We start from the raw sequence: 26,960 nt of genomic DNA on the forward strand, positions 1-26,960 counted from the left end.
AAGCAGAGGCTGGATTGAAATCTGACAGGAGTGCTTTGATTGTATTTTATGGATGTCTTTTGTGGTGTCTTCCAGCTCTATGATGGAACCAACCTTGCTGTTCACATGGGCCAACTTTTCAGTGTAAAGACAGAATCTTAATTTGCATCCAAAAAAGCAACTATCCCTTTTCTCTGAGCAGACTGATGAAAGGCAAGAGCTCAGTTTATCCCAGGAGAATCTAAAAGAAACACTGACCCTTTACTCTTTCCACCATGTTGCCACTTCTGGTCTTTTTAAATGCCTGGTTGGGGAAATGATGGTGGTGGTTGGGGGCTTTGTGAATGAGCCTCAATGAATCCATGGGTCATATCAAAATGCCTTTGTCTCATACATGAGTTTGACTTATACACAAGTATATACAGTGAGATTTTGTCCACTGTGAAAACAGCAGCATATGAATTGACCACTTGATTATAGCACACACCCTTGTATCTGTTGAACCTGTAGCAATTCTGGCATTTCAAAACACAGCCAATCATTAAGTGTTATAGATTCACTAATCTGACATGACTTGCAATTAACACAGAGAGACCTACCTCAGGCTAAGAGTCAGTTGTTGCTCTTTTGATTTCACCAAGTCGCCTACTTTAAATGTAGCACATCCCAGGAAGCTTCGCTAGAAACCAAAGAGATGAGAGGATGGATGAGATTGGATCGGGGAAGTGGAGAACATTTTCATTACATATCTCAAATTTGAATGGTTTCTTTTTTTATGCCCAGAGCAGCAAATCTTCACCAGATAGCAAGACAGAAGGAAAAATATATATTGGAAATTACTCTTAATGTATTTTCCTGCAGGATGCTCACATAGATCAGTAACATTATTATCAATAATTTGTTAGATTGAGTCAGGAACTTCTTTTTCATTCACAACCATCAACATGACAGCTTGACAAAAATAGTGTGCAGAAAAGATATAGCTGTAATAAAAGGGGTTTTTTTGCTTCTTCTTTTTTTAATTTCAGCTTTATTCTTCCTATTTGGCTTCTACATTGCTAGTAATGCTAAACAGGCAGGATTTTATTACTGTTGTTCTTGCTGCAATAATTTCTCAGACCTGAAGGCAATACCATCCTTATTTGCCAAGGATAGGTATATTTGTCTTCCACAGCTATTTTTATGTATCACTTAGAACATGATATTAATAACAATGCTACATTTTACCATTTCATCACATTGTTTGGGGAAATTTGTTCCTTGTTCCTTTAAAACAAAAAGCTAATTTAATTCCAGTGCAGATGCAGGCAAATGTAGTCATCCAACTGTGTCAATAACACTGGCCTATGCTTTCGCTTGCATTTGTACTTATGGCAGCATCATTTTGAAGATTTTTCAGTATGATAAATTTAAGATACTTTTTTTCCTCTCCCTCCTGAACTTTTTTCATTGTTGTTTCAAAACAGTATTTCAGTTTTAAAAGATACTTTTAACACCAAGGATTCTTTTATTTCCTTGGATGCAAGACTCTTGGGAAAGAAATGAGCTTTTCCACCTCCCTCTGGACTCCATCAGAAAGAGAGATATATGTCTCAATTCCACTGAATGTATAGTAGTCTTACCACACATTCAGTTTACCTGCACCCTCTTGTGTTACATAACAACTGTCTTGATGGATTCTTTTCAGAGGGATTATACATCTTCCCAATTCCTTACAGAGCCCTTCAGAACTTACTTTTTTGGGTCATGCCTCAGAGATCCCATAATACAAAACCATTTTTTTCCATTGTACAAACTCTCTCAAAGGACTATATATTTTCTCAAGCTAGGCTGTATTCTAGAATAGAGGATGCTTAGGAAGAAGTTCATGGAACAGCAGTCTCTGACATGACTCCTGAAATAATCTCAAGAGGCCAGGGCAAAGCTAAAAAAATATGGCTATAACATAACAAATACTTCCAGACTCATTACTTTCTGAACATGACCTAAGCAGACAGCATGAAAGAATCCCATTATATTTTGATCATTTTGCCATCATACTAACCTAACAAAAGTTCATATTGGTAGGATTTGTACAAAGGGGTAAGAAATGCACATTTTCTCTCTCACTACACACAAATGGTTATGCATTCAGTTTTATGAGAACCAACACAGCCTAGTGGTTTCAGCACTGGACTAGGATTCTGAATTCTGGAGTCCAGTGACTTTGGGCAAGTCAGTGTCTCTCAATCTCAGAAGAAAACAACTGCCCCCCCCCCCCCACACACACACACGACCCCTAAACAAATCTGTCCATAAAAACCCATGACAGATTTGTCTTAAGGTCACCATAAACTGGAAATGACTGGAAAGCATATGACAACAAATTTAGTTTATGGGAAGGTACATAGGAGGAGAAGGAACACAGAGAGAGGAGATTGAGGGAGAGATTATTAAAGCCACTCTGAACCTATTCTGTTGTAGAAATTGCTATCTATATTTATTAATTAGCTTAACATACTTACCCCAGTATCTGTCCTTGGTGACTCTTTTTGGTCTGCCAAGGTACTGGTGCGGACCTAGAAAAAAATGTATTCTTTTTTATAAGACAGTATTGGGATATGCATACTATTTTATCCAACAATGATTCTGAACATATCAATTTTAAAATAATAGTACAGTATTAATATTTATTAAAAGCTTGTTTAGATTCCAGTTCAATTTTGCTTGCGAAGTAACATGTTGGATCACCCAAAACGTATTTGACATCATATTATCAGCACCCATCAAAACAATGGCGAATCATTAGAGAAAGTATTACCACAACTCACACCAGTTTATAAAAGCGTAATGTATGCACTGGATTTTGATGGGAAATTTCATAAAGTTGACTAAATTAAGTAAGCATAAGTACAATGCAGGATAGGCAGAGAAGAGTGAAGACTTGAATGTACTTTGAAATTATTGAGCTGTTTTGCTGACTTTTATCATTTTATTTTTTATTTTGTTTCAGATTGTTATATTTCTGTATGTTGTTTAATTACTTTTTAATAATAACTTTTTGTATGCTTTTACTTATGTCTTGTATCTGTTTTTATCGGTATTGGTTGTAGTTTCTATAAACCGACCTAAGTACCAGTTTGGGGAAATAGCACACCATGTGTGAATGAATGAATGAATGAATAGCAGCAGCAACAAATGAAACAGCCAGTCTAAAGGTCCTTTACTTCATGCTACAAACTCCAAAGTCACAGAAAAGCCACCCATGATTTAAGACACTGCTACATCAAATGATTTCCGTGGACCATGCTAGCCCATGAGTTTTCAAAACAAAACTAGAAACAGTTCTAATTAATCACCACAAATATAATACCAGTGCTTGGCACAATAGTTACAAAATCCCTGAAAGTCTCCCACCTTCGATAGCTTAAGAAGCACTGATCCAGGACATGTGCCCACATAGATCAGGAATGGTCAACTTGTTGTCTGATAATGATTGCCTGCAAACTCTCATCACTCCCCCCCCCCCCACACACACCTGCCAATTGGCAATGCTAAATCAAGTTTATGAGAACTCCAGTCCAAAAACATCAGAATATTATACATTCCTCATCCTTATCAGAGACTTTCAACAGCTACAGAACAAGTACCATGGCTTAGTGCTGACGACTGTCCATAGAAACATCTATCCAAAATGCCAAGTTAAAATATTTCTTCAACTAAACCTAAATTCCCATCTGCCCCCCACATCCCAATGTTACTTTGGTCAAAGACAAAAGCCTATCCAAACTCCAACATCTCCCAACTTGTTTAGGAAAGGCTAAGTGACCAAATAATATGGATGGGCACCTAACCTCTCCTGAGTTTCCTTGTGGAGAAAAAACCCTGGGTATAAATAAACATTATAATAAATTTTCAACCCAATATTCCAATGGCAATCTTTTCCAGTGCCAAGTAACCCTTGTATCCCACCAGTTTCCTGGAGTCAGAGCTTTCATTCAGTAAAAGTCAGAGCTCCAAAAGCAAGCCATTCCCTTTGGAAAGGCATCTACCAAAGTCTTTTGGGAGATGTCAGGCACGCCAGTTGCTGACACTCAATTTCACCAAAGCCAAATATCCTTTCAAATAAACTAAACTGAATTCTATTTGGGGAAGCCTAGAAGCACATCTGAATTGTGAATATCACCACCGTTACCTTACAGCATCTCACTCTGTAGGAAGAAATCAAACATAAATACCACATTCCTCTTTTTGTAAGGACCTAAAACTTATTCAAATCACAAGTCACCCATGCTAAGGGCATCTCACTTGTCTAAAAGAAAGTAGATATCCATCTTTACCAAAAAATATCACTAGATTTCCTTTGGGAAAGGCTAACATCAATCTGAACCCCCAAACATTATGCCCCCTTCTACACTGTCCTATGTCCCAGGATCTGATTCCAGATAATCTGATTTAAACTGGATTATATGAATCTCCAATGCCAGATAACCTGGGATAAAATTAGATAATCTGGGATCAGATCCTGCGATACAGGGTAGTGTAGAAGGGGCCTAAGTATTTCTTTGGCAGAAGCAATTTGAGGCAAATTCTTGGGACAACACACCTATATCAAACAACATTTTGGCGGCTCATACATTATCTTTTCATGCCATGCTTGTGTACTTCTGGAAACTCTGTGTTCGCCAAATTCTGGAAGAGGATACCAGACCAGATCTACTGGCCTTCTCCAATACAGGCCTCTAAATATCTTTTGGATGACAACCTCTGTCAGTAGCAGTTAGCATGGCCAATGGCCAGAAATTATTCAAACTGCAGACCAAAATATCTGCAAAGCCTCAAGTGAGAGATAGGAATGTGCACATTCATCCATTTCTCTATTTCTCTCTTTCCAAGTCCTGGACAAATCTGACCTATTGGAATAAGTGATATCCTAAATGAACTGATATAAAATTCTGAGTCATCCCTGTTTGAGGAAGGCTTTACTTGATATTTTCTAAGGCTTGATAAACTGTGGCAAATGTATGCAAAATATACATCAATAAAAACATGTAGAAGTTATTTTAACATCTATTAAAAAGACATAGCATGACAATCAACAAGACAGCACACCACTGAAAGCCTATTGAAGTCAATTTCTAATATCCTGCGGGAATAGAAATGTTCTCACTTGCTGGTGGAAAGACAGCAAGGACAGCATATGTTGTTGGACTACAATTCCAGCCATCATCAACCAATGTTCATGCAGACTGGAGTTGAAACTGGAATACCCAAATCTTTATATAGAGATTTTCTACATTGGTTCCTAAGATCGACCAGCAGCGTGAAGACTCTTGAGTTGGCTTTTAAATTTTATACTGTTTTTAATTCTACGTCTTGCATTTCAGTGGTTAGATGTGGAATGTAAGTTTTGTAATGTTATTATTTAATTTTTATGGCAATGCCTTTATTATTACTGCACTGAATTGTTACTGTTACTTGTTGAAAATCGTCCTGAGTCCCCCTGGGGAGACAGGGTGCAATATAAATAACAACAACAACATAATCACATAAAACATTATCACATAAAAGTGTTAATGTTCAGGTTTTTGTACTTGTTTGGTTAATGGAGCAGTTGCACAACAATTCCAGAGTTTACAGAAGTTTCTATTTTATTACAACCATCAGAATCCCTTATTCAGAATGAGCAATGGCCATGCTTGTTGAATGATTCTAGAAGTTGTGGAGGTTGGACTTCTTTTTCCAAATTTTGGAAACAGAATTCAATCAGAACTCCATCATCCAACATTTTGATTCTGTAGATGAATATATATATATGTGTGTGTGTATGTGTGTGTGTAATAGTTCTTGATTTGGGTTTGGGGGTGACAATCACAACATAAACCTGACAAAACTCTTGAGAATAATTGGAATACATAACCTTTAGTGCCTTCCAGTAATACAGTTCCATGATTTCATTTTCAGTCATTACTACTTTGGGTTGTTGTGAGTTTTTTGGCCTTTATGGCCATCTTCCAGTAGCGTTCTCTACATGGACATACAGCCCGAAAAACTCACAACAACCCAGTGATTCCAGCCATTAAAGGCTTCAACAACAATATTACATTGCTTATAATGACCTCTGTATAGCTATTTGGTAAAAAAAAACTTTTTATATGTTAAAGTAGGGAGCATTCATTCATTTATATCCTGCCAGTATATAATATAATATAATATAATATAATATAATATGCAATTCCCAATTTAAATACATTATTTAAAGCTAACTGTAAAACTAATTTAAAATAGTACAGTACACAATATTAAAACAGTATGCTTCCAGCATTAGGTGACAATTCAAAAGCCTAGTTGAAAATTTATTTTTAATCATTGCAAACACTCAACAAGATGGAGGATGGCCACACTTCTTATGGAGGAAATTCTCTGATGACTACCTGTGAAGTCTTAGCTCAAGTCATCACATCATGGATCACAAGCAGGGATTTAGGGAGTCACAATTTTGTAGACTTTCAGATAAGAACTCAATTCCTATTCACCTTTTTAAGGAAATTAAGAGTGAGAAGCCTTTAGCCACTACAGCAGGGGAAACAAATCAAAACCAGATATAAAGAAGCACAAAGATTTGCACAGAGCCAAAAAGAAACTATTCCTATTAACAAACAGAAACACTTACTGGGATAGATAAAGAAGTGTAAAATAAATTATCAAGATAGGAAAAAAAACTATAAAAGTTGGGGTGGCTTCACTCAGGGAAGCTAAGAAAGTAAGAGCACAGCCGTCACCTAAAAGTTCACCCTTCCAATTCTGTGCCTTCTCTTTTTGATCCTGAATTCTCAACAGTAACAGCTTGATTTCTTGGCTCATCTGAAAAATCAGCACAGTAGGGCTCTGATGAAAAAGGATGATTTAAAAAGGAAATCCTCAGTTGAGTACATCTGCATATCTCAATGCAAACACTTGATAATGTATGCTACCAAAAATGTATGCAAGAAAAACAAGTACATAATACTCAAAGGTCAGATATGTCATTTCAAATCAACTGCTAGTGTTGGCCTTGGAAGTTCTCAATGCCTTTGTTACTCAGCAACATTTAATGATGTTGTATTACTGTGTTATAATTATGTTATATATAGAAAATACCTATGCAGAAACCCCTTAGATGTCATTATCTCATGAGAAACTCTATAAATATTAATAAATAAATAAATAAATAAATAAATAAATAAATAAAAGTTTGTTGGGTTATTACTGCAGATAAGATTTAAAGCAAAAGCCATAAAAAAGATAAAATCAACATACTGAAACAGACAGTTCTGATTTTTTATTCCTGTGTCTGACATGTTTTAGATAACCCCATGTGACTTGTCATTCATCTTCAATATTTACAGTTTTAGGAGAGTAGTCTATTTTTAATACTAGCATAAATTAATTTGTTGCTTGTTCTGGTATGATTATTCTTGCCTTATCCTCACCAGGCAATCATCTATTGCAAGCATCTTTGGATTAAGTCCACTAGCTCTCAATTTAGAGCAGTGAAAACTGACTCAAGATACAGTTTCTATTTACTCAACACACTTCCCCACAAACATACACATAAAACGGTAATGATAAAAGCAACTTTCTTAAAAGTGATTTTTGAATCAAAAAAGCAGACTGTGGATTTACGCCAAACTCAAAAGTGCCAACTGCAACTGAACTGACTCCCCAGAGTGTCCTCTGCTGGAACAGGGAATTATATGGCTTTCAACTGGCATATTTTTTGTGAAGAATATTAAGAAGCTGCAGTACGAATGCTGAAATTTATGTCACAGCCTTGCCAGTATCAATTTGGATCACAAAACAGATGTTATTCCCCCAATATTTATGTGCTCTTTATCAGGGAAAGGCACCCACTGATAGTCAGATCAATGTCTGCAGAACTTCACTGCTGCTTATAGTTTAACATCTGAAAACTTGTAAACAGTGGTTACCTACAATGGGTGCCTTCCACTCACAGAAGGGGTGTTTCACATCTCCAACTAGAATATTGTACCATAAAAGAGGAGATGAATCAAAAGGATATTATTATATATTTATATATGCAGTGCATTAATGTATCGTCCCAGCAATAGATCAACTTATGGGTCCTAAAACAAGACAAAAAGAAATCAATCTGTAACAATTAATATGAGCTACAGCATAATCCATCACCATATCAAAATCGCCATTGGCAGAAAGAACAGGGAATCATACATAAATATTAAAGGGCCTTCAAAAACTATTAAAGCATTTAGCAAATAAAAAGGCTTTCATATGAAAGAGGATGTGATCAGCCTTAGTGCCAGGTAAACATCTTTTGAGCTGTATAACAACATTTTGGCATTATCAACATGAAGGTTGTTTCCTTATTAGCTCTACATTTCAATTTGGAGAAATCTAAGGGGCCTCTGGAAAAGAGTTCTGGATAGATTCAGCATACAGCATATTGCCCCCAACATACCTATGCTTTAAAAGGTAAAAACACGCACTTTACATTGTGCTCAGAAATGGACTAGTAATCAGTAGAGTTGCACAATGTACTGCAGACTAGCTGTACCTGTAACCTTCCCTTCCTCTTCCTCTCCTCCTTTCTTTCTCTCCTTCCTTCCTTCCTTCCTTCCTTCCTTCCTTCCTTCCTTCCTTCCTTCCTTCCTTTTTTTTCTTTTCTTCTCTGCTTCCTTCCTTCTCTTCCTCTACCCTTCCCTCCTTTTCTTTCCCTTCCTCTTTTCCCTCTTCTTCCTTCTCTATTTTTGGACTGCAAATCCCAGCAATCCTCCTGATTGATCTGTTTACCTACCAATCTATCTCTATCTAATCTATCTATTTGGAGGATTGCTGGGAGTTGCAGTCCAGGAATAGGAAATTGGAAATATGCAGAGATTTGGATGCTCTCAAAGAAATCCAAGGAGAAGAAAGCTTGCATTTTGGAAGCAGTGCATTTGGATCACCTCCCTCTCCTAAAAGGGCTGGCCTAAGGGATGCTGGGAGCTGTAGTCTGAAAGAGAGTATGGATATGCTATTTGTTTGCCAGGGGAGTCGTTTTTGCGCATGCACTGAAGCTTCTTTTTGCTTTTTTGGCCTTTGAAGTCCCTTCCGCTGTTTTTTTCAGTGGTTTTATGAGTGATGGTCACTCGTTGGCCTGATAGGTGTATTGTGTCCAAATTTGGTGTCAATTCATCCAGTGGTTTTTGATTTATGTTACTCCCACAAAGGAACATTACATTTTTATATATAAAGAAGACTTATTCCAGTTAGTAATCCAGCAATTGTTGTTTGTACTAAAGGAAATTTCCAGGATGTTTTCCATCATACTGATGAAATTATATCAAAACATCAACAAATGTGACCAGATGCACCCTACTTTTTTTTTGTAGGAGCATGTTGATGTTTTAGCCATCGCTAATGGTAAGAGATAATTTCTGAAAAATATTTGACCTCAGTCACAACAGCACTCTCAAATTATGAACCCAGTTCTTTAGCCACATAAAATGCAGGGGATAGCCATGTTAGCATGTGGTAACAAAAATCACAAGTGGGTCTTGTGGTTTATTATTGCATCAAGTTTTCAAGGACTTCTCTCTGCAAAATCTTATCCCATAATAATTCTGGTCCTTAAAGGATACAATTAATGGTATTAGAAGAAGCTTAATCTTTGCATAGAGAATGAAGCATTTAAATGAGCTTTCTTTAGAGGGCTCTTCAAAATACTTAGCAGCAATCACATAATTTTTGCATTTCACAAATCAACTAGGGCTCTAGCTGCATGAACTGAAAATTCATCTTCTTCAAGGGATGGACCATCTGAGGAACCTGCAGGCAAGCTATCTGACCAGAAACATGTCAATCAGAAACCCTTTACATTCAGATTATCACTCTCCTATCCAGAACAGAACACCACATCTAGGGTGTAAGTTACAATGTGTGTTCAAGTCAATGAAATACTGGAACATCACCATACTTGTCACACTGCCCCCAGGAAGCTCTGAGTTCCCTGACAAAATGGCTTTGGATAAATGTTGAATATATCCCATTCTATCATGAAAGCCCAACAGCAGGGACAAACACTGAAGTTTGGAACTTTGCCAGACAGAAACTCAGAAGGAAACCTTCAGGGAGATAAAACTTTTATCCTGTTGCATAGCCATGGATATTATGATGGCCTAGTGCTACAGTTAGACTCAAAGGGATACATGTTCTGTATGCTTTGGCAATGTGTACTAGGTTAATGATTAAATTGTATTTTTCCCCTGGATTTAACCATGCATTAAATCACATCATCCAGTGCAGATTCATAAAGCAGCTCTGTTACAATGCAGGAAATGCAAAGAGAACATCTCTCTAAGGTCTACTTGACCCTTGTGAAAGAAGTCATACAACTTCCAGTACAGATGGAAACAAAGTTTCTGTAGATTCTGCCTTGAGCACAAACTTCTGTTTGCAAATATTTGTGGAACACAACAGACAATAATTTCCTCTTCATGACTCCTTAGAGCTAAACAATACAGTTCTTTCAAAGGATCACAATTTGAGGTGATGTTATGATTAAGGACTTGACAATTGGTACTCAACATGCAGCACTATGACATGACGTCTCATTCAGATTAATAACATTTTTTGGTGTAAAGTGTTTGTCAATAATATGTATGCCTGAAATACAATTGTGTGATTTTCTGTCTGAGGGTGAGTCACATACTTATGATATATACTCATGCATACATTGAAATAAATTGACAAAAAAATCACCCCCAGAACCTGGGTTGACTTATAAACAACTCACTGTTGTAATAAGGACCTAGAAGAAAGGCAGTGACAAGAGGCTCCCACTGCATTGCTCCTCCCATCTCCAAATTGGAAAAAGAAAGGTAGACTTTAGTCCTTCCTCACCTTTTCAGCATAAGCATAAGTTTCTCTGTAGAGAGACTATGGTGGCCATTTTTGATGGGAGCTCTCCTATTAAATATGGCCATTGCTATTTTTCTGCAGAGACTTATGAAAAAGTGCCCCATGGCTCTCCCATGTTGTTGCTGAACCTTGTTTAGGCCAAAAAAGACAAGGAAGGAAAAGAAGCTGATTTTCTTTCTATGTTTTGAGTAAGGGAGGGGTAGTGGGGTGGGAGTTTCTCTCAGTGCCTTTTGCCACTGCCTTCGCACTGGGTACAAACCAGGCTTTTTTCATTTTTCTTCTCCCCTTTTCCCCATGCTGTATTCCCAGTCTTTGTCTTCATCTGTGTTTGTATAGATGCAGACATATTGCAATGCAATCCCCACCTTCACTGTAAACCAGGTATGGACAAACTAAGGCCTGGGGCCCAGATGCAACCCACTGGGTGCTTAGCTCAAGCCCTCCTCATTTTCCCTGTCCTCTTGGCATAAGGATGCGGCGGCTCACCACATCCTTGTGTATGGGGGAGAAAGGCATGCAGCAGCTGAGAGCCCTCTGGAGTGCTCTCAGCTACGACATGTCTCGCCCGCCTCCCGGCATAAGGACTGTGTGATTAGTGGCCTGCTGCATCCTTAAGCAGAAAGGATGGAGGAGGAAGACATGCAGGGGATAAGAGCCCTCAGAAGTGCTGTCAGCCATTGCTTGTCTCACCCTCCTCCCAGTATAATGCCAAGAGGACAGCCCAAGATTGGAGGAGGTGATCAGGGAAGTTGCTGCAGGTCTCATTTTCTTCCTGGCATAAGGGTGGGGTGAGCAGTCCTGTCCTTATGCGAGGAAGATAACTTGAGGATGACTGGGTCCTGCCATGCCCCCCTCCTAGCCCTGCCCTCTCCCAGATCCTTTCCCTCTTGGGCCCATCCCATCCAGCATGTGCCTGACTGCCCTCCCTCTCAGCCGGGACCACGATATGGCCCTAAGACAAAAATGTTTGCCCATGTCTGTTGTAAACCCTTTAGCTCTTCCTAAGTATGTTCCCTCTATACACTTTTAAACGGAGGATGAAAGATTTAATCATTACATGCTATACGTTACCCATGACTCATACACAGGTCAAAGCAAAATCCATAATTTTGGCCCTACACCTGTCCTTGGCTTATACATGAAGGCAATTTATACAGGACTATATACAGTAATACCAAAATGCTGGGTCTTTTCCTTTCATTTAATCTGACTGCAAAAGAAGAAAAGATAGAGAGCAGAGACAATTCTTTCATTTCTGTTGAACAACTAGCCATCTTTGGCTCATCTTTTCCCTGTTTTGTTTCCACTGAAAATGGTCATTATAAAGAACACTTGAATTTTTAGATCTAATCTTCAAATTTTCTGTTTTTCTCCTTCACCCTACACCCCCCTTTTTTGTTTGTTTGGTGTGCCTTTTCAATGGTTAGTCTGAAGGGAGGGCTGTTTCATTATTTGTTTGCTGCTGATCTGGGAACAGCCATTCTGGGAACATTTTCAGCTGAAGAGCTAGATAAAAATATTTAAATATAATATTCCTGGTTTTTATCTCTGACATCAATAACAAACATTTATCTAGCACTGGCAGGTACTTCAGTTCAAATACTGCTGAAGAAAGATGGCTTGTTAGAGAAAAACATTTCCCCCATTTTTGTTCTATTACTGTGAGGTTCTCATATGGTCAATTATAAAGGTTGCTAGGTCTGATTCCCTGTGATGCCATCCATGTTCCTTGTGATATCACTGGGATGGATATTTGTGATATCAAACAGATGGTGAAGGTAAGGATTAGGAAATCGGCTAGAATTTCTTCTGGGTCATCTAACTGCAGAAATCAGTATGGAGGCAACTTGGTTACATGGAGTTTGATCTTAACCAAAATCTGATTCAGTGGGTAATAGGTAGTAAAGGTAAAGATTTTCCCCTGACATGAAGTCCAGTTGTGTCCGACTCTGGGCTCATCTCCATTTCAAAGTCAAAGAGCCAGCGTTGTCCGTAGACACCTCCAAGGTCATGTGGCCGGCATGACTACATGGAGCACCATTACCTTTTAGGTAATAGGTAACTCGGGTGAAAAGAAAGCCGTAACTTTTTTCAATGGTTTGTCAGACAGCAAAATGAACCCTGTAATTCCCACAATTGCTGTCATTCTCTCTAGGGTTTGCATCCTGCATGCTTTTACTTATACCACAGATAAGTAAATTTTTCCAAGATCCTGCTTTGGATTTTGGAAGAACAACCACCAGTCCACGAGGGGCTTCCCCCTGCTTGTGGCTGTGCAAATGTGAACTTCTCCAGTTGGAATAATGGTGCTCCCGGCCAGGAAATCAGAAGACGCTTACTTCTTGGGAGGAGAGCAATGTCCAGTCTCGATAAAATAATAAAGAGTAGAGACATCAGACTGGCAACAAAGATCCGCCTAGTCAAAGCCATGGTATTCCCTGTAGTAACCTACGGATGTGAGAGCTGGACCTTAGGGAAGGCTGAGTGAAGGAAGATCAATGCTTTTGATCTGTGGTGTTGGAGGAAAGTTCTGAGAGTGCCTTGGACTGCGAGAAGATCCAACCTGTCCATCCTCCAGGAAATAAAGCCCGGCTGCTCACTGGAGGGAAGGATACTAGAGACAAAGTTGAAGTACTTTGGCCACATCATGAGGAGACAGCAAAGCCTAGAGAAGACAATTATGCTGGGGAAAGTGGAAGGCAAAAGGAAGAGGGGCCGACCAAGGGCAAGATGGATGGATGGCATCCTTGAAGTGACTGGACTGACCTTGAAGGAGCTGGGGGTGGTGACGGCAGACAGGGAGCTCTGGCGTGGACTGGTCCATGAGGTCACGAAGAGTCGGAGACAACTGAATGAATGAACAACAACAACTGCCTGCCTTGCTCCGAATGGACGTGGTGGTCGCAAGAGCACATAACCACTACTTCTTCCATGTCCTTTGGTCCATCTGGTGCAATGAACAATGCAATTAAAAATGACTTTGTGCTGAGCCAAAGAGCACTCGTCCCACCTAGCAATGGGTAGAAATGCAATGCATCCCTGTTTTGATTTCACAAACAAAGACAAAACTTTCCCCAGCATTCCTCACACTGAAACCTGTCTTCCTCTCTGGAGACTTGGAATTGCCAAAGCCTTTTGCTAGTGTACTGGGACTCACAATGCTACCAAGCATTTTCAAGTCTACCTCTTATTTCAATCCCTGCCTGCCTTGCTCCTAATGGACATGATGGTTGCAAGGGCACATAACCACTACTTCTTCCATCTCCTTTGGTCCTTCTGGTGTAATGAACAATGCAACTATAATCACTTTGTGCTGAGCCAAAGAGCACTTGTCCCAGCTAGCAATGGGTAGAAATGCAATGCATCCATGTTTTGAATTCAAACAAAAACAAACCTTCCCCCAAGCATTTCTCACACTGAGACCTGTCTTACTCTCTAAAGATTTGGAATTCCCTGAGACTTTTACTAGTGCGCTGGGACCTCACAATGCTACCAAGCATTTTCGAGTCTACCTCTTATTTTAATGCATTTTCCTCTCCAGGAAGCACTGTTGAATGTTAATGATCACTAACATGTTCAACAGACCAATTAATATACAATCTGCTTGATTTCCTACCAAAATGGAATCCACTTCAACTGCTAAGGCTCAATGAGATGGAATAACAGGAGTTGTAGTTTGTTGAGGCACTAGCGCTCTGTGGTAGAGAAGGCTAAAGAATGCATAAAACTACAACTCCCATGATTCTATAGCATTGAGTCACAACAGTTAAAATAGTGTCAAACTGCATTAATTCTATGGTGTAGGTCTTACCCCAGGCTCCAACAGGCAGAAGTCAACATGACTTACAATTAAAGGCTTTTCTGGTTTTAGTTTCATTCTGTCTTTTTAAAAAGTAGCTTTGAGGGACAACAGCTGGGAAGAGAAGAATGGCAAAAGGAGCCTCTGGTGTTATCTAATATCCCCGTGGATAGAAAAGCAATGGGGGAGTGGAAGTATTTTGAACAGAGAAATGACAGAAAGGGTAAAGTTTCTCCTGGCAGCTGTTTATGGCTGCTTTTCATTTATACACTCATTCAGGAAAAGAGGCATGCAACTGAATAACATATCTCATTTGGCCTTAAACTCCCTGACAAAATCTATGCTTGAAAGAAAAATGACTCTGAAGTCATATGCCTGGCAGCTTTCCATTCTGTCAGCTAAAAATTGATATTCAAAAAGACACAAGCGTTATTCACATTTCTAATCTTGCAATCTACAGCATTACATGTGTTAAATATGTCAATAGCATAACAATCATTTGTGTTTTATCTAAATCAGTCTTGCTTCAGTAAACTGTTGCTAAGGACCACCATCTGTCAATTCACTTTGAATACTCTACTTTTTAAAAGATAAAGTCATAGTGTATAATAGATGCCATTTGAAAAATAATTCTTATTGATCTTTGCTCAGCATGTGTTTACAAAGAATTGTCTCCATGTGAAACACCAAACTACTTACTTGTTAGACATTGCAACAGGAGACTAAACTTTATGTCTGGCTGTATGTTCATATGCAATGTCTTGGGAAAGATCAGCAGATCTCTTTTAAGTTCTACCAATGTAATACACTTTAAAAATGCAGTAATTTAAAATAGGAGTTCCCAAATTGTGTTCCATGGAACCCCAGAGTTCCACAAAAGCACTGTGGGGGTTCTGCGAAAAATCTTTATAATCATTTTTTTTCAAATCTTTTCTGTGCCAGAGTATGAAGAATGTATTGAACTTCAATGGACCACTGTTTAAAAACAAATTTTTAACCTGTACCACTATTGGGCTAAACTGTTAGATGCATAGCTGTCCGTAGCAAGAAAGGCTATCCAAGCAATGCTCCCCTTCATATCCACCCATCAAAGTGAATCAGACTTTTCACCAAAAACAAATTAAGGAGCAAGCTGGATGCCAATCTGGATTTACATAATCAGCTGTCAGATATAAAGCCCAATTTCAGAACTTTTTTATGTTCAAAAATTAAATAATTTCATTCATCGCTTTAGGTGTGGCTTGACACTTATTGACCATACGCCAAATGATGATATCTGTCAAAGGCTAGGGATAAAAACAATCAGCAAGATCAGTGGGTTTTTTTTAAAAAGATTTTATTTAAATACAATAACAACTTACAAAATAGACAAAACCCAAAACAGTGAACATTTTACAAACACATAACCCCACCACCAAGGCCTGAACAAGTATAATTTCCTTCACCATGTATTTATAAATCAGCCATTAATCAAATGTCATCTCCAAAATTTGTCCTCCAAAACAAATTCTGTTGTTTTCCATTTTCGCTCTCTAAGACATATTTAATAAAGACCGACCAGTATGTCTCAAAATCTGACCTGTTAATTTCCCCCCTGAATACCCTCATTTCCATTGTTAGTTTATCGTTTAAAGCTACATTCCAAACTTCCCTGTACCATGCATCCAGTGTTAGATTGGTTATTATTTTCCAGTTCTTTGCTATTATAATTCTTCCCACTGTGAGCAAAATAGTCACCAATTCTTTCTTAGTTATTTCTACATTCAGCTTCGTGGTGTCCATTAATAATGCTAACCTAGCATCCGGCATAATGTTTGATCCTATAATGTTGTTTATTTCGGTAAATATATCCTTCCAAAAATTCTTCACTTGGGGGCATTCCCACCATAGATGAAAATATGTCCCTTTGTGTTTGCCACATCTCCAGCAGAGGTTACTTTGCTTGCTATCCATCTGATGTTGTTTGACTGGCATAGTATACCATCTCCATATAACTTTGTATACATTTTCTTTTAATCTTATTGATAGGTTCTTAGCCACTCTCCACTTCAGGACCCTTTTCCAATCAAAATCTATCAGAGGCCCTAGGTCTCCCTCCCATACGTTTTCTAACAGCTTCAGCCCTATTTCTTCACCAATTAGTCCATTATATATTTTCCCAATTAATCCTTTCCCCATTATTTCTTGGTTTTTGAGCTTACTTAACCATTCCTCATATTTATTCAGTGCTCTACATCTGGGATTTTTGCTTAACCAATCCTTTCTCCAATTATACAGCTGTTGTCTCTCAAACCAATTCAGGGCACCTTGTTCTTCTAACTTACTAAACTTGCCCTTCGAGTTTTGTGTCTACTCCTTCCAGGAGAGAGCAGTTTCCCCCTCCACTAATTTTTTATGTTTAAGTTTAATTCTCAGGTCTTCTGGAAAATTTTCCAGTAAAACTATTGGAGTTAGGGGGGAAACTCCTGGGAATATCTTATTTTTTAATTTAACCCATGTCTCCATGACATCTTTAGCCAGGTTATTTTTACACCCCTTAATTTCCTTGCCTATTTTTGACCTAAAAAACATTTCCTCATAATCTCTGTGCCAGCATTTTCCTTCCACTTCCCGCCAAATTAATTTAGGTTCCGAAAGCAGCCTAAACACTCCTTTTATTATATGTGTCTGATGGTAGGTTTTTAACCTTCCTAATACCGTGACCTCTTAGTACAGTTCCTCAACTTGTGGTGGCTCGCAACCATAAAATTATTTTCATTGCTTCTTCATAACTAATTTTGCTATGGTTACAAACTGCAATGTAAATACTTGATATGCATGTTGCATTTTCATTCACTGAAGCAAATTTGGCACAAATACCCGATATGCCCAAACTTGAATACTCGTGGAGTTGTGGGGTGATTCTGTCTTTTGGGATTTCTGGAATTTATAGTTCACCTACAATTAAAGAGCATTCTGAACTCCACCAATGATGGAATTGGGCCAAACTTGGCAGAGAGAACTCCCATGACCAACAGAAAATACTGGAAGGGTTTGATGGGCATTGACCTTGAGTTTGGAGTTGTAGTTCACCTATATCCAGAGAACACTATGGACTCAAATAATGATAGATCTGGACCAAACTTGGCATGAATACTCAATATGTCCAAATGTGCCCAAATGTGAACACTGGTGGGGTTTGGGGAAAATAGACCTTGACATTTGGGAGTTGTAGTGGCTGGGATTTATTGTTCACCTAGAATCAAAGAGCATTCTGAACTCCAACAACGATATAATTGGGCCAAACTTCCCACACGGAACCCTCATGACTAACAGAAAATACAGGGTTAGTCAAAATGCATAGGCCAATAAGCCATTCAATTGACTAACCCTGTATTGTGTTTTCTGATGGTCTTTGGTGACCCCTCTGGCACCCCCTTGTGACCCCCCCCCAGCAGTCCTGACCCCCAGTTTGAGAAACGCTGAGCAAGATAATGTAGGATGCAAGACTATGGTGGTATGGCCATGCCATGAGAAGATAACCAACATCAGTAGCACAAACAGCACTACATTTGGAAACTGCAGGACAACAGCCATGTGAATGATCAAAGAAAAGATTGATGGACATCATCAACGAAGACATGTGTGCTGCCAACCTGAGACCCGAGGATGCCCAAAAGAAAGCCCTGTGAAAACAACAGTCACAATGCTAACCCCTCCATTGGGAAAATAGCTTAGAAAGAAGACTTTAGGTGTGAATCCAATATTTCTGTACCAAAATAAACATTTGTGGTTATATCCAATATTTTCTTGTACCAGAATAAAGATCTATGGTTATATTTAAAATGTTTTCTCTTTTTCAAGCTTACTACATTATACAAAACACTCAGGCATTGTGGGTTCACAATGCTTAAGGACAGAGTTAGGGTTCTGGGGGATCTTCTGAAGTTTTCCATGGCCAAAAACAGTTTTGGAAACACTGAATTAAAGTAAATGCAACACAGAGAAGTAGCAAAGTGCTTGATTGTTAAGTGCAAAATTATGTCAACATTTAAAATTAATGGGGAAAGCTGTACTACTGCTGTGATTTCTGACTGCTTTCCTCTAGATGAATGTCAATAGAATTGGGTAATAGTTTCCTTATAAAAATAGACAAAAACTTTAAGATATTTGTACTTATGATTACATAGAGCTGTATGAATATTATGGCTTTTGAACAAATCTTTTGACATAGGAATGAACTTTCTTTGATTTTGAATACATGAAGGATGAGCAAGACAGAGTAAACAAATGTAGCAAGTAAATAAAGTGAACTCTTTAGCAATTTGAAACTGAGACTAGATCTACACTGCCCTATATCCTAGGTTCTGATCCCGGATTATCTTATTTGAACTGTTTTATGAGAGCGCCCTTCTATACTGCCATATAATCCAGAATATCAAGACAGATATGCTTTGAACTGGATTATCACAGTCTACACTGCCAGATAATCCAGTTCAAAGCAGATAATCTGGATTTTATATGGCAGTGTAGAAGTGGTCTGAGGGCCCTTCAACACAGCCATATAATCCAGAATATCAAGACAGATAATCCACATTATATGCTTTGAACTGGATTATCTGAGTCCATACTGCCATATAATCCAGTTCAAAGCAATTATTGTGGGATTTTATACAGCTGTGTGGAAGTGACTTGATTCTACATTTCCAGATAATCTGGGATAAGTAGATAATCTGGGATCAGATCCTGGGATATAGGATAGTGTAGATCTAGCCTGAATATACAGCTGGGTAGGTGGATGAGATTAAGCAGTGACACTTGACATTAGAACTGCATGCATCAAGCATATTTGTATTCTCATATGTGAAATACTGGAGGGCATGGTTTAGCAAGCCAGAGAAATGAAGGAACAATTAAAATAGTATAACAGTATTCTATTGAAACCTTGAGCCTATTAATTTTGTATGACTAGTTGTTAGAAATACTATTTTTAAACATTACTTTTGAAGTAGTCATCAAAAACTATTGTTCCAAACATTGTTTCCATTTCTAGATTGTCATTGTTTTCCATTAGGTTTGATGACAGAAAATATTCTCGAAAATTAAAGACATCCTATCCCAATTTCACCTTTTCTTACATTTTCATCCTTTTAGCTAACATTTCTAAAATTTCATCCTTTTATCATGAGATCCAACATTTTGCATTTAAACAATTGAAACTTTTTGAAATAATCAACTCTGCTTTTGAGGTCCAAATTTTGTGCTGCTATCTGCTCTTAGACCTGAGTAAACCATCTCTGGTTTGTATATACTTGAACACCAAAAGAGATTATTAAAGATTTCACATTTTGGATTGGATTACAAATATAATTCCTTTCCCACCCTCAGCATTTGCTCCCTTCCAGTGAAGAGAAAGTAGTCCTGGACAAGAGTAGTTGCGGGTGGGGCCAGCATAAGCACGCTCCCTGCTCTTTATCTCATTCCCTTTATCTCATTCCCACTGACCCACCTGCCTGCCTTCTAACAGTATACTTTATAAGGGTCACCAATGGGGCTGGGTAGGAAATCCTCCCCCACATTCGGAGGGAGGTGGGTTCATCTTATGTTTTTATTATTTTATTTGATTGGTTTTAATGTGTTTTATTTTATCTGTAATTTTTGGGCTTGTTCCCTTTGTAAGCCACCCCAAGTCTCCTTGGGAAGATGGTGGTGGGGTATAAAAATAAAGTTACTTACTTAGTTACCCTACACTGTTTAATCCATTGGATGAGTAGGTTTCTAAATAGGCATAGGTTACATGTCGGTGTGCACCTAAGGCATCCTTTTGTGGAGCAGGATATGAATGGGAACTCTCATCTGTCATTAAACAAATCGAGGTGAGGGTGTACAGGAGCGGCCTTGAGTGGGAAGAATTATGGCCTCAATATCCTCTGGAGTTGGGACTTAATTCTTCACCTGTTTCCGTAAACGGTCACCTTGGAAAGCAGGGACCATGTTATCTCACCATTGTTTGTGGATGAGTTGTCCTATGATGGCCACGGCCTCATTTTATTACACACCAAGTTCAAGTCCAAATTCAAGTTCATGTTCAAGTTCATCTTCATGCCCTTAAACTGCCTGGCAGATCACACAGAGATTGATTGGTAACATAGAGATTGATTGGAAATAATAAAAGTTGCCCATAGTTAACCCACATAGTTGTGTCATCTTGCTATTTCACTGGTTGGAGAGCAAACTACTTTGCTGATCTGTACATAATGAAAACTGTGATTTGCCCAGAAGCAAGGAGCAGAAAATGGAATGAACAATGTGAAGAAGAAGACAATATGCAAGCACAAGAGAATAATGATAAAAAAAAGCAAACATTTGTTTCCAGAGCTTAAGAACTTCTCCACTTTTCTAATCACTGTAGTAAACTAGTATCAACAAACAGACAAACAGGTTCTGTGACCTTCTCATTTGACAGGATTTCCTGGATTGCACATCTGGATTTCTTGGCAGCTATACAAAGTTGAAAGGTTTCCCCTTATTTGTGAAAGCAAACTTCCTCTGAAATGTTTGTGCATTTAAATAAGGCAAATTAATATGAAGGGAAAGTGAAAACAAAAGTATCTAACACATACAGACTGCAGATCTGCCTCTTGGGAAAATATCAAGGGAAGTGGAACAAAATACAAATAAAAATGTAAGCATGATTCTGTGACAGAGCCAGTATGTAGCAGCAATGATCAAATTAATCACTACCATGGTTTTAAAATTGCTCATGTTGTGTTTTGCTGCTGCATAGCAACCGAAGAAAACAGCCATATACTCTAAAATTAAAATGTCTAATTTACAAAGTGAACAGGAAGGAGGGGATTTTTTTAAAGGCTCTAGTTTGGTGATTTTAAGAACAGTGCTGCCTGTGGGTATTTTTTTGCCCTTTCTGTTTGTTGCCAGCAGAAGATGAACCACTTCTCTCTTACCACTTTGCCAAACAAATCAAGAAAACCTGTCTAATATAAAACATAGAATGTAGCCTGAAACAGCAAGACAGGGCATGTTAAAGCCAGGGAAACGTAGCAGACGGTCCCGCACAGATCGTTTCTGGAAAGAAGATGACACTAACCACATTTGTGCATTACTTTAAGTCTGCAATCATGGTTCACTGAGCTACAGTGTGAATGACTGCAGTTTTGTGCAGACAGCCCTGTTACTCATATTTGGCTTCTCTTTTCTTATTTGAGTGGATAAACAAGCCAGGCATGGATAGTTTATCATGATGTCAAAATCCTGAACTATAGTGATTTGGACTTAAACTTACTAAACCAATAATAAAACATGGTTTAAAATGGGTTATAAATTGGAGGCTAAAAGAAGTACCTCCGATTGAGGACTGGCATAACAATATGTTGGAAACAATGAATATAGACAGACTTACATACCTAACACCAAATCAAGGACTACCAAAAGAAAAAACCCAAACTGACCGGCAATCAGTCAAGGACACTTTAAACAATTAAACAAAATATAGATAGAAAATATATTTGTAGGAAATAGCTGTTCACAAAACAGAGACTGAAAGAAAGGGGATGTGAAGATGATAAAGGTACGTTTCTTGGACTTTAAAATACAATGAATACATAGAACAACCACCAAGGAGTAGACGGAAATAAAATATACCCTTATTATTTTGTTTCGTTTGGCTATTTCCCCCCATATCTTCATTCTTATTTTTGTATTTTTTTTAAATTCTTTCTTCTTTCCTTTTTCCCAGACCCTTTCTTTCCTACATTTTTGGATTCTAGTGTAATATGAAATTAACCATGTTTTACCAATAAAAAATATTTGCAAAAAATGGGTTATGAATTCTAGTGTGTTTGGGTACCATCAGTCATAATGCTGTAGACTCCCAATTAACTGGAACTCAAGCAACCAGAACTCTCAAGCAGCTGGCAAGAAATCGATGAAAATATGCATAATGCAATGCTGTTGCTCTAATACATTAAATTAAGTGTGACTTTGTCTTAATTTGTTTTTAATTACTGTATTTCATTTTTTTTCCGTGTAGGAGCAACTTGAGAAACTGGTGTGAGAAAATTGGCTGTCTGCAAGGATGTTGCCCAGGGGACACCCAGATGTTTTTGATGTTTTACCATCCTTGTGGGAGACATCTCTCATGTCCCCGCATGGGGAGCTGGAGTTGACAAAAGGAGTTCATTGTGCTCTCCCCAGATTCGAACCTCTGACCTGTCGGTCTTCAGTCCTGCTGGCACAAGGGTTTAACTCATTGCGCCACCAAGGGCTCCTATATTTCAATATTAATATCAAGTCAATACAGTGTTTATGGTATGGTATAGTACAGACATCAGCAAACTTCAGCCCTCCTGAAGGGCTGAAGTTTGCCCATGGCTGGTATAGTATGAGATATAGTATTAGTTAGGCCTATTTTGTAATAATCACCAACAATGCACAGCTGGTTGGGAGTCAGCTGCATTAAAAATCACTACTGACCGAAATGTTATGAGTTCGAAGCCAGCCTGGGTCAGAGTAAGCTTACGACCATTTGTCTAGCTTGCTGTCGACCTTTGCTGCCCAAAGACAGTTGCATCTGTCAAGTAGGAAATTCAGATACCTCTTATGCGGGGAGGCTAAGTGACACCATAAAATTTTGACACCATAAAATTCTCCAGCAGCGTGCAAAAGAATGAGGAAATACTCCATCAGTGTCACAAGTGGATGGTGAAGTGACATCTCCCCTGGTGGCCAGAATTCAAAAAAGCATACCCTCATGAAGCTGAAAAGTTAAATAGCCCTTTATTTATTTATTTATTTATTTACTGCATTTGTTGACTGCCGTTCTCAGCCCTAGGGCGACTCACGGCGGTGTACAACATATAAAAACAGTTTACAATAGGCAATATCACAACAAAATCAACATAACTATCAATAATACAATTACACTAAATCATCCGCGCCGTCTCATCTTTGTGTGTCTGTCTATATATGTTGTGTGTCCATGGCATTGAATTTGCCATGTATATGTGCATTGTGATCCACCCTGAGTCTCCCGTGGGGTGAGAAGGGCGGAATATAAATATTGTAAATAAATAAATAATAAATACATTAGTCATGCCATACACAAACCCATTTGGCTCAGCAAACAGACCTAGGAAAGACCTAATATACCAACCTTAATTTTATATCATATTACTTTTTTAAAAAGACTAAATATTTAGTAATAGATGCCTTCTCCATAGCAACAAGTCGCTTTCAGACTTGAGAAAGGCAGGACACATGCACACAAAAGAACTTGGCATAAGAATCATTGGCCCCATTATGAAAGCTGAAGATATATTTCTCTCGTTGAGAGCAGCATCTACTTGGTGGCACTTGTCTTCTGATTAAGATTCCTCTTTGGTCTTAGGTTCCATGCACACATTTATGTGCACGTGCCACTGGTTGATCTCCTCAGTGAAACAAAAATATGATATTTTCCAGGTTCCTGATTACTCACTACTGGTTGGAAGAAGGTTATTTTCACCTAACTGTAAAGCTATCCCCAATGACCTGCCTTAGACAAAGATGGGTAAAGAGTATTTTGATAAAATGGTTCAAAGCCCAAACACCAAAAAATAGCCAAACAAACCTCCCTGTCGTTGCTTTTGTTTCCTTGTGGGAAAGACAGATGGGGAGAATTTTTGTTTTACCTGATGCTTGATGATATGCTTAAAAACCTAATGCCACACAGGCTCTGAAAACATTGCTCCATCCCTGTCCATGGAGCAATGTAGAGTAGTGAGACTGTGTTTTAGATTATTCAGACCTTAAAACCTCATTGCTCATCATGCGTAATAGGGAATGGTGCCATGCTTATCCTGATGAGTACAGCAGGGATTAATTATTGAAATAAGTAGAAATACATATAAAACTTTCAGGTGCAAATGGTATTTTGCAAAAAGCATCATTTATGGGCCACTATATACTATATACTATTTGCAAAAAGCATCATTTTATCACTTTCACACAGAAGGAATTGTCCTTTTAAAATGACACCTGATGCAACTTATATCTTGACCATCGAAAATATATTTTTCCCTTTAAACTATTTTAATAATATTCACTTTTACCAAAAATATCATGCACATTCAATAGAGTAAAACACATTCTATTACTCAACAGAATTTTAAATTAAATATTTATTTGGCTGATTTTTTCCCCATAAATACATGCAAATCTCAGAATAGAGACCGAAACAATGCATCTTATATCAAATCCCAAGAGAGAAAATATAGGGCAATCATTTGCCAAAGTCTCTAACAAAAAACACTGTGCTTCAACACAATATAAAAGTGAAAATAAATTGTTAGGAAACATTGACATTTAATATCATTTAGCAACTCTTTGTGTGTCTGATTAAATGCCAGCTACCTAGAACCATCTGCTATTATTTACTATGTGAAAAACTGTTAAACGCTATTACATGATTCTAACTGTAAGTATGATGTGACTCAGAGTAGATTACAATGGAGAGTTGATATATGTTTACTTCACGTTTCAGAAACTTTTGATGTGAACCAAGTGGTTAGAGGGTTACAAGTAAGGTAAACGTTAAAATATTCCCTTGACATTAAATCTAGTCGTGTCCAACTCTGGGGGTTGGTGCTCATCTCCATTTTTAAACCAAAGACTGCATGGAGCACAGTTACTTTCCTGCCGGAGCAGTACCTATTGATCTACTGACATTTGCATGTTTTTGAACTGCTAAGTTGGCAGAAGCTGGGGCTAACAGCAGGAGCTCACACCACTCCCCAGATTTGAACCTGCGACCTTTCAATCAGAAAGTTCAGCAGCTCAGCAGTTTAACCCACTGCACCACCGGGGGCTTCCGTTACAATAAAGTTTCAGTTAAAATAATATGAAAGTTCAGTGACTATAAATTTCATACAGTAGAAATTTTAAGTTTGACATAAATTCAAGATTTCCTTTTCCTGAGTCCAAAGTGTAATGTAAGGCCCGTCGCAAACTAGGTTCCTGCTGGAGAAAACCTTGCTAGCAAGTCCCTGACGTCATGAGCCTGCGCCTCTCTCCCCGCCCCTTTCTCCGCCCCTTTCTCTTTGCGAGCGTGGTTTTTCCTTTGCTAGGGCAGCATTGCCCGCATTTTCTCTCAGTTGAATTCTGCCAACTGAGAGAAAATGCGGGCAATGCTGCCCTAGCACAGGAAAAACCACGCTCGCAAAGAGAAAGGGGCGGAGAAAGGGGCGGGGCGAGAGGCGGAGTCTCGTGACGTCAGGGACATGCTAGCAATTTTCCTCCAGCAGGAACCTAGTTTGCGACGGGCCTTATACAACTCATAGCTCTATATGCTCCCTTTTGCTATTAGAATTCACTGTTTCATGCTAAACCAAAGAGAAAAGGGCGGCACATTTAATTTTCCTAGTAATGAATATCCCCACAGACATGGTTATTCATTAGATTTCATGTAGAATAAATAGACTAGTCTCTAAACAAAATAATGAACCTAAATCAGACATCAGATATAGCAATTACCCAAAAATGAGGTAGGGAAGTCATCAACCTCCTAGGAAACTACTTCAACTACATATTTCACATTCTTCAAGAAAAGAACATCCAATACTCAATTGGTTTGCTAGTGCTCATTTATTCCCACAACGAGAATAAACCCAATGGGGAGAGCGAGAGAGAGAGAGTGAAGACTTCTTTTAGTAGTAAAAGTGTTCCTCCTTGGAGACAGCAGAAATTCTTCCCAGCCTTAATTCAATAGCTAACCCACAACAATGTGTTATCAGCCTTCTATTCTTTTTAGAAGAGAATATTTACACCACGCTAGAAATCTGTTGTCATTAATCTACAAGGCAAGCAGCTTGAAATTAAATGAGTGTTCCTGAGCATGGACTGTATTGTTAGTGCATATAACTTAGTCCAATTGTTTCATTACATAAACCAGACTTCAAGAGACTATTAATTTTGATGCATTTTTAAGTTATATTGTTCTTGCAATGAGTTTTTTTTTATAATGTTACATGAATATGGCTGGTCCTGTAATTTTGGGAAAGGAAAATATACAAGTCAAAAACATGTGCCGAAATCTCAAACTGGGAGAAAAGAAAACTGTTACTACGAAACAGAGAAGAGCACTCGGACTAGGATGCAGAACACAGCCTCCATGTGTTGATCATATCTGTGCTGGTATGGCTGCACCAGGAGCTCCAAACTCCCTTTTGTTCTTTGAGCATTTGCATGTGCTTGTTCTGGCCATGCATTTTGCAGTTGGATGGTTCCTGCTAGGCTGCAGTCATGGGGC

General features: G+C 38.4%; 1 protein-coding gene across 3 annotated transcripts in view; it reads right to left on the reverse strand.

Moving 5' to 3' along the window:
* INPP4B (inositol polyphosphate-4-phosphatase type II B) overlaps positions 1-26,960 on the reverse strand; it is a 314,390-nt gene that overhangs the window by 107,117 nt on the left and 180,313 nt on the right. For all 3 annotated transcript variants that reach the window (XM_060778904.2, XM_067468684.1, XM_060778903.2), the window contains 2 exons: positions 2,484-2,537; positions 579-658 (listed from right to left, as the gene is read on the reverse strand). In XM_060778904.2, coding sequence (XP_060634887.2) covers positions 579-658; positions 2,484-2,537 — 134 coding nt within the window. The remainder of the gene's footprint in view (positions 1-578; positions 659-2,483; positions 2,538-26,960) is intronic.

This window comes from Anolis sagrei, chromosome 5 (genome assembly GCF_037176765.1).
Source record: "Anolis sagrei isolate rAnoSag1 chromosome 5, rAnoSag1.mat, whole genome shotgun sequence".
NCBI lineage: Eukaryota > Metazoa > Chordata > Lepidosauria > Squamata > Dactyloidae > Anolis > Anolis sagrei.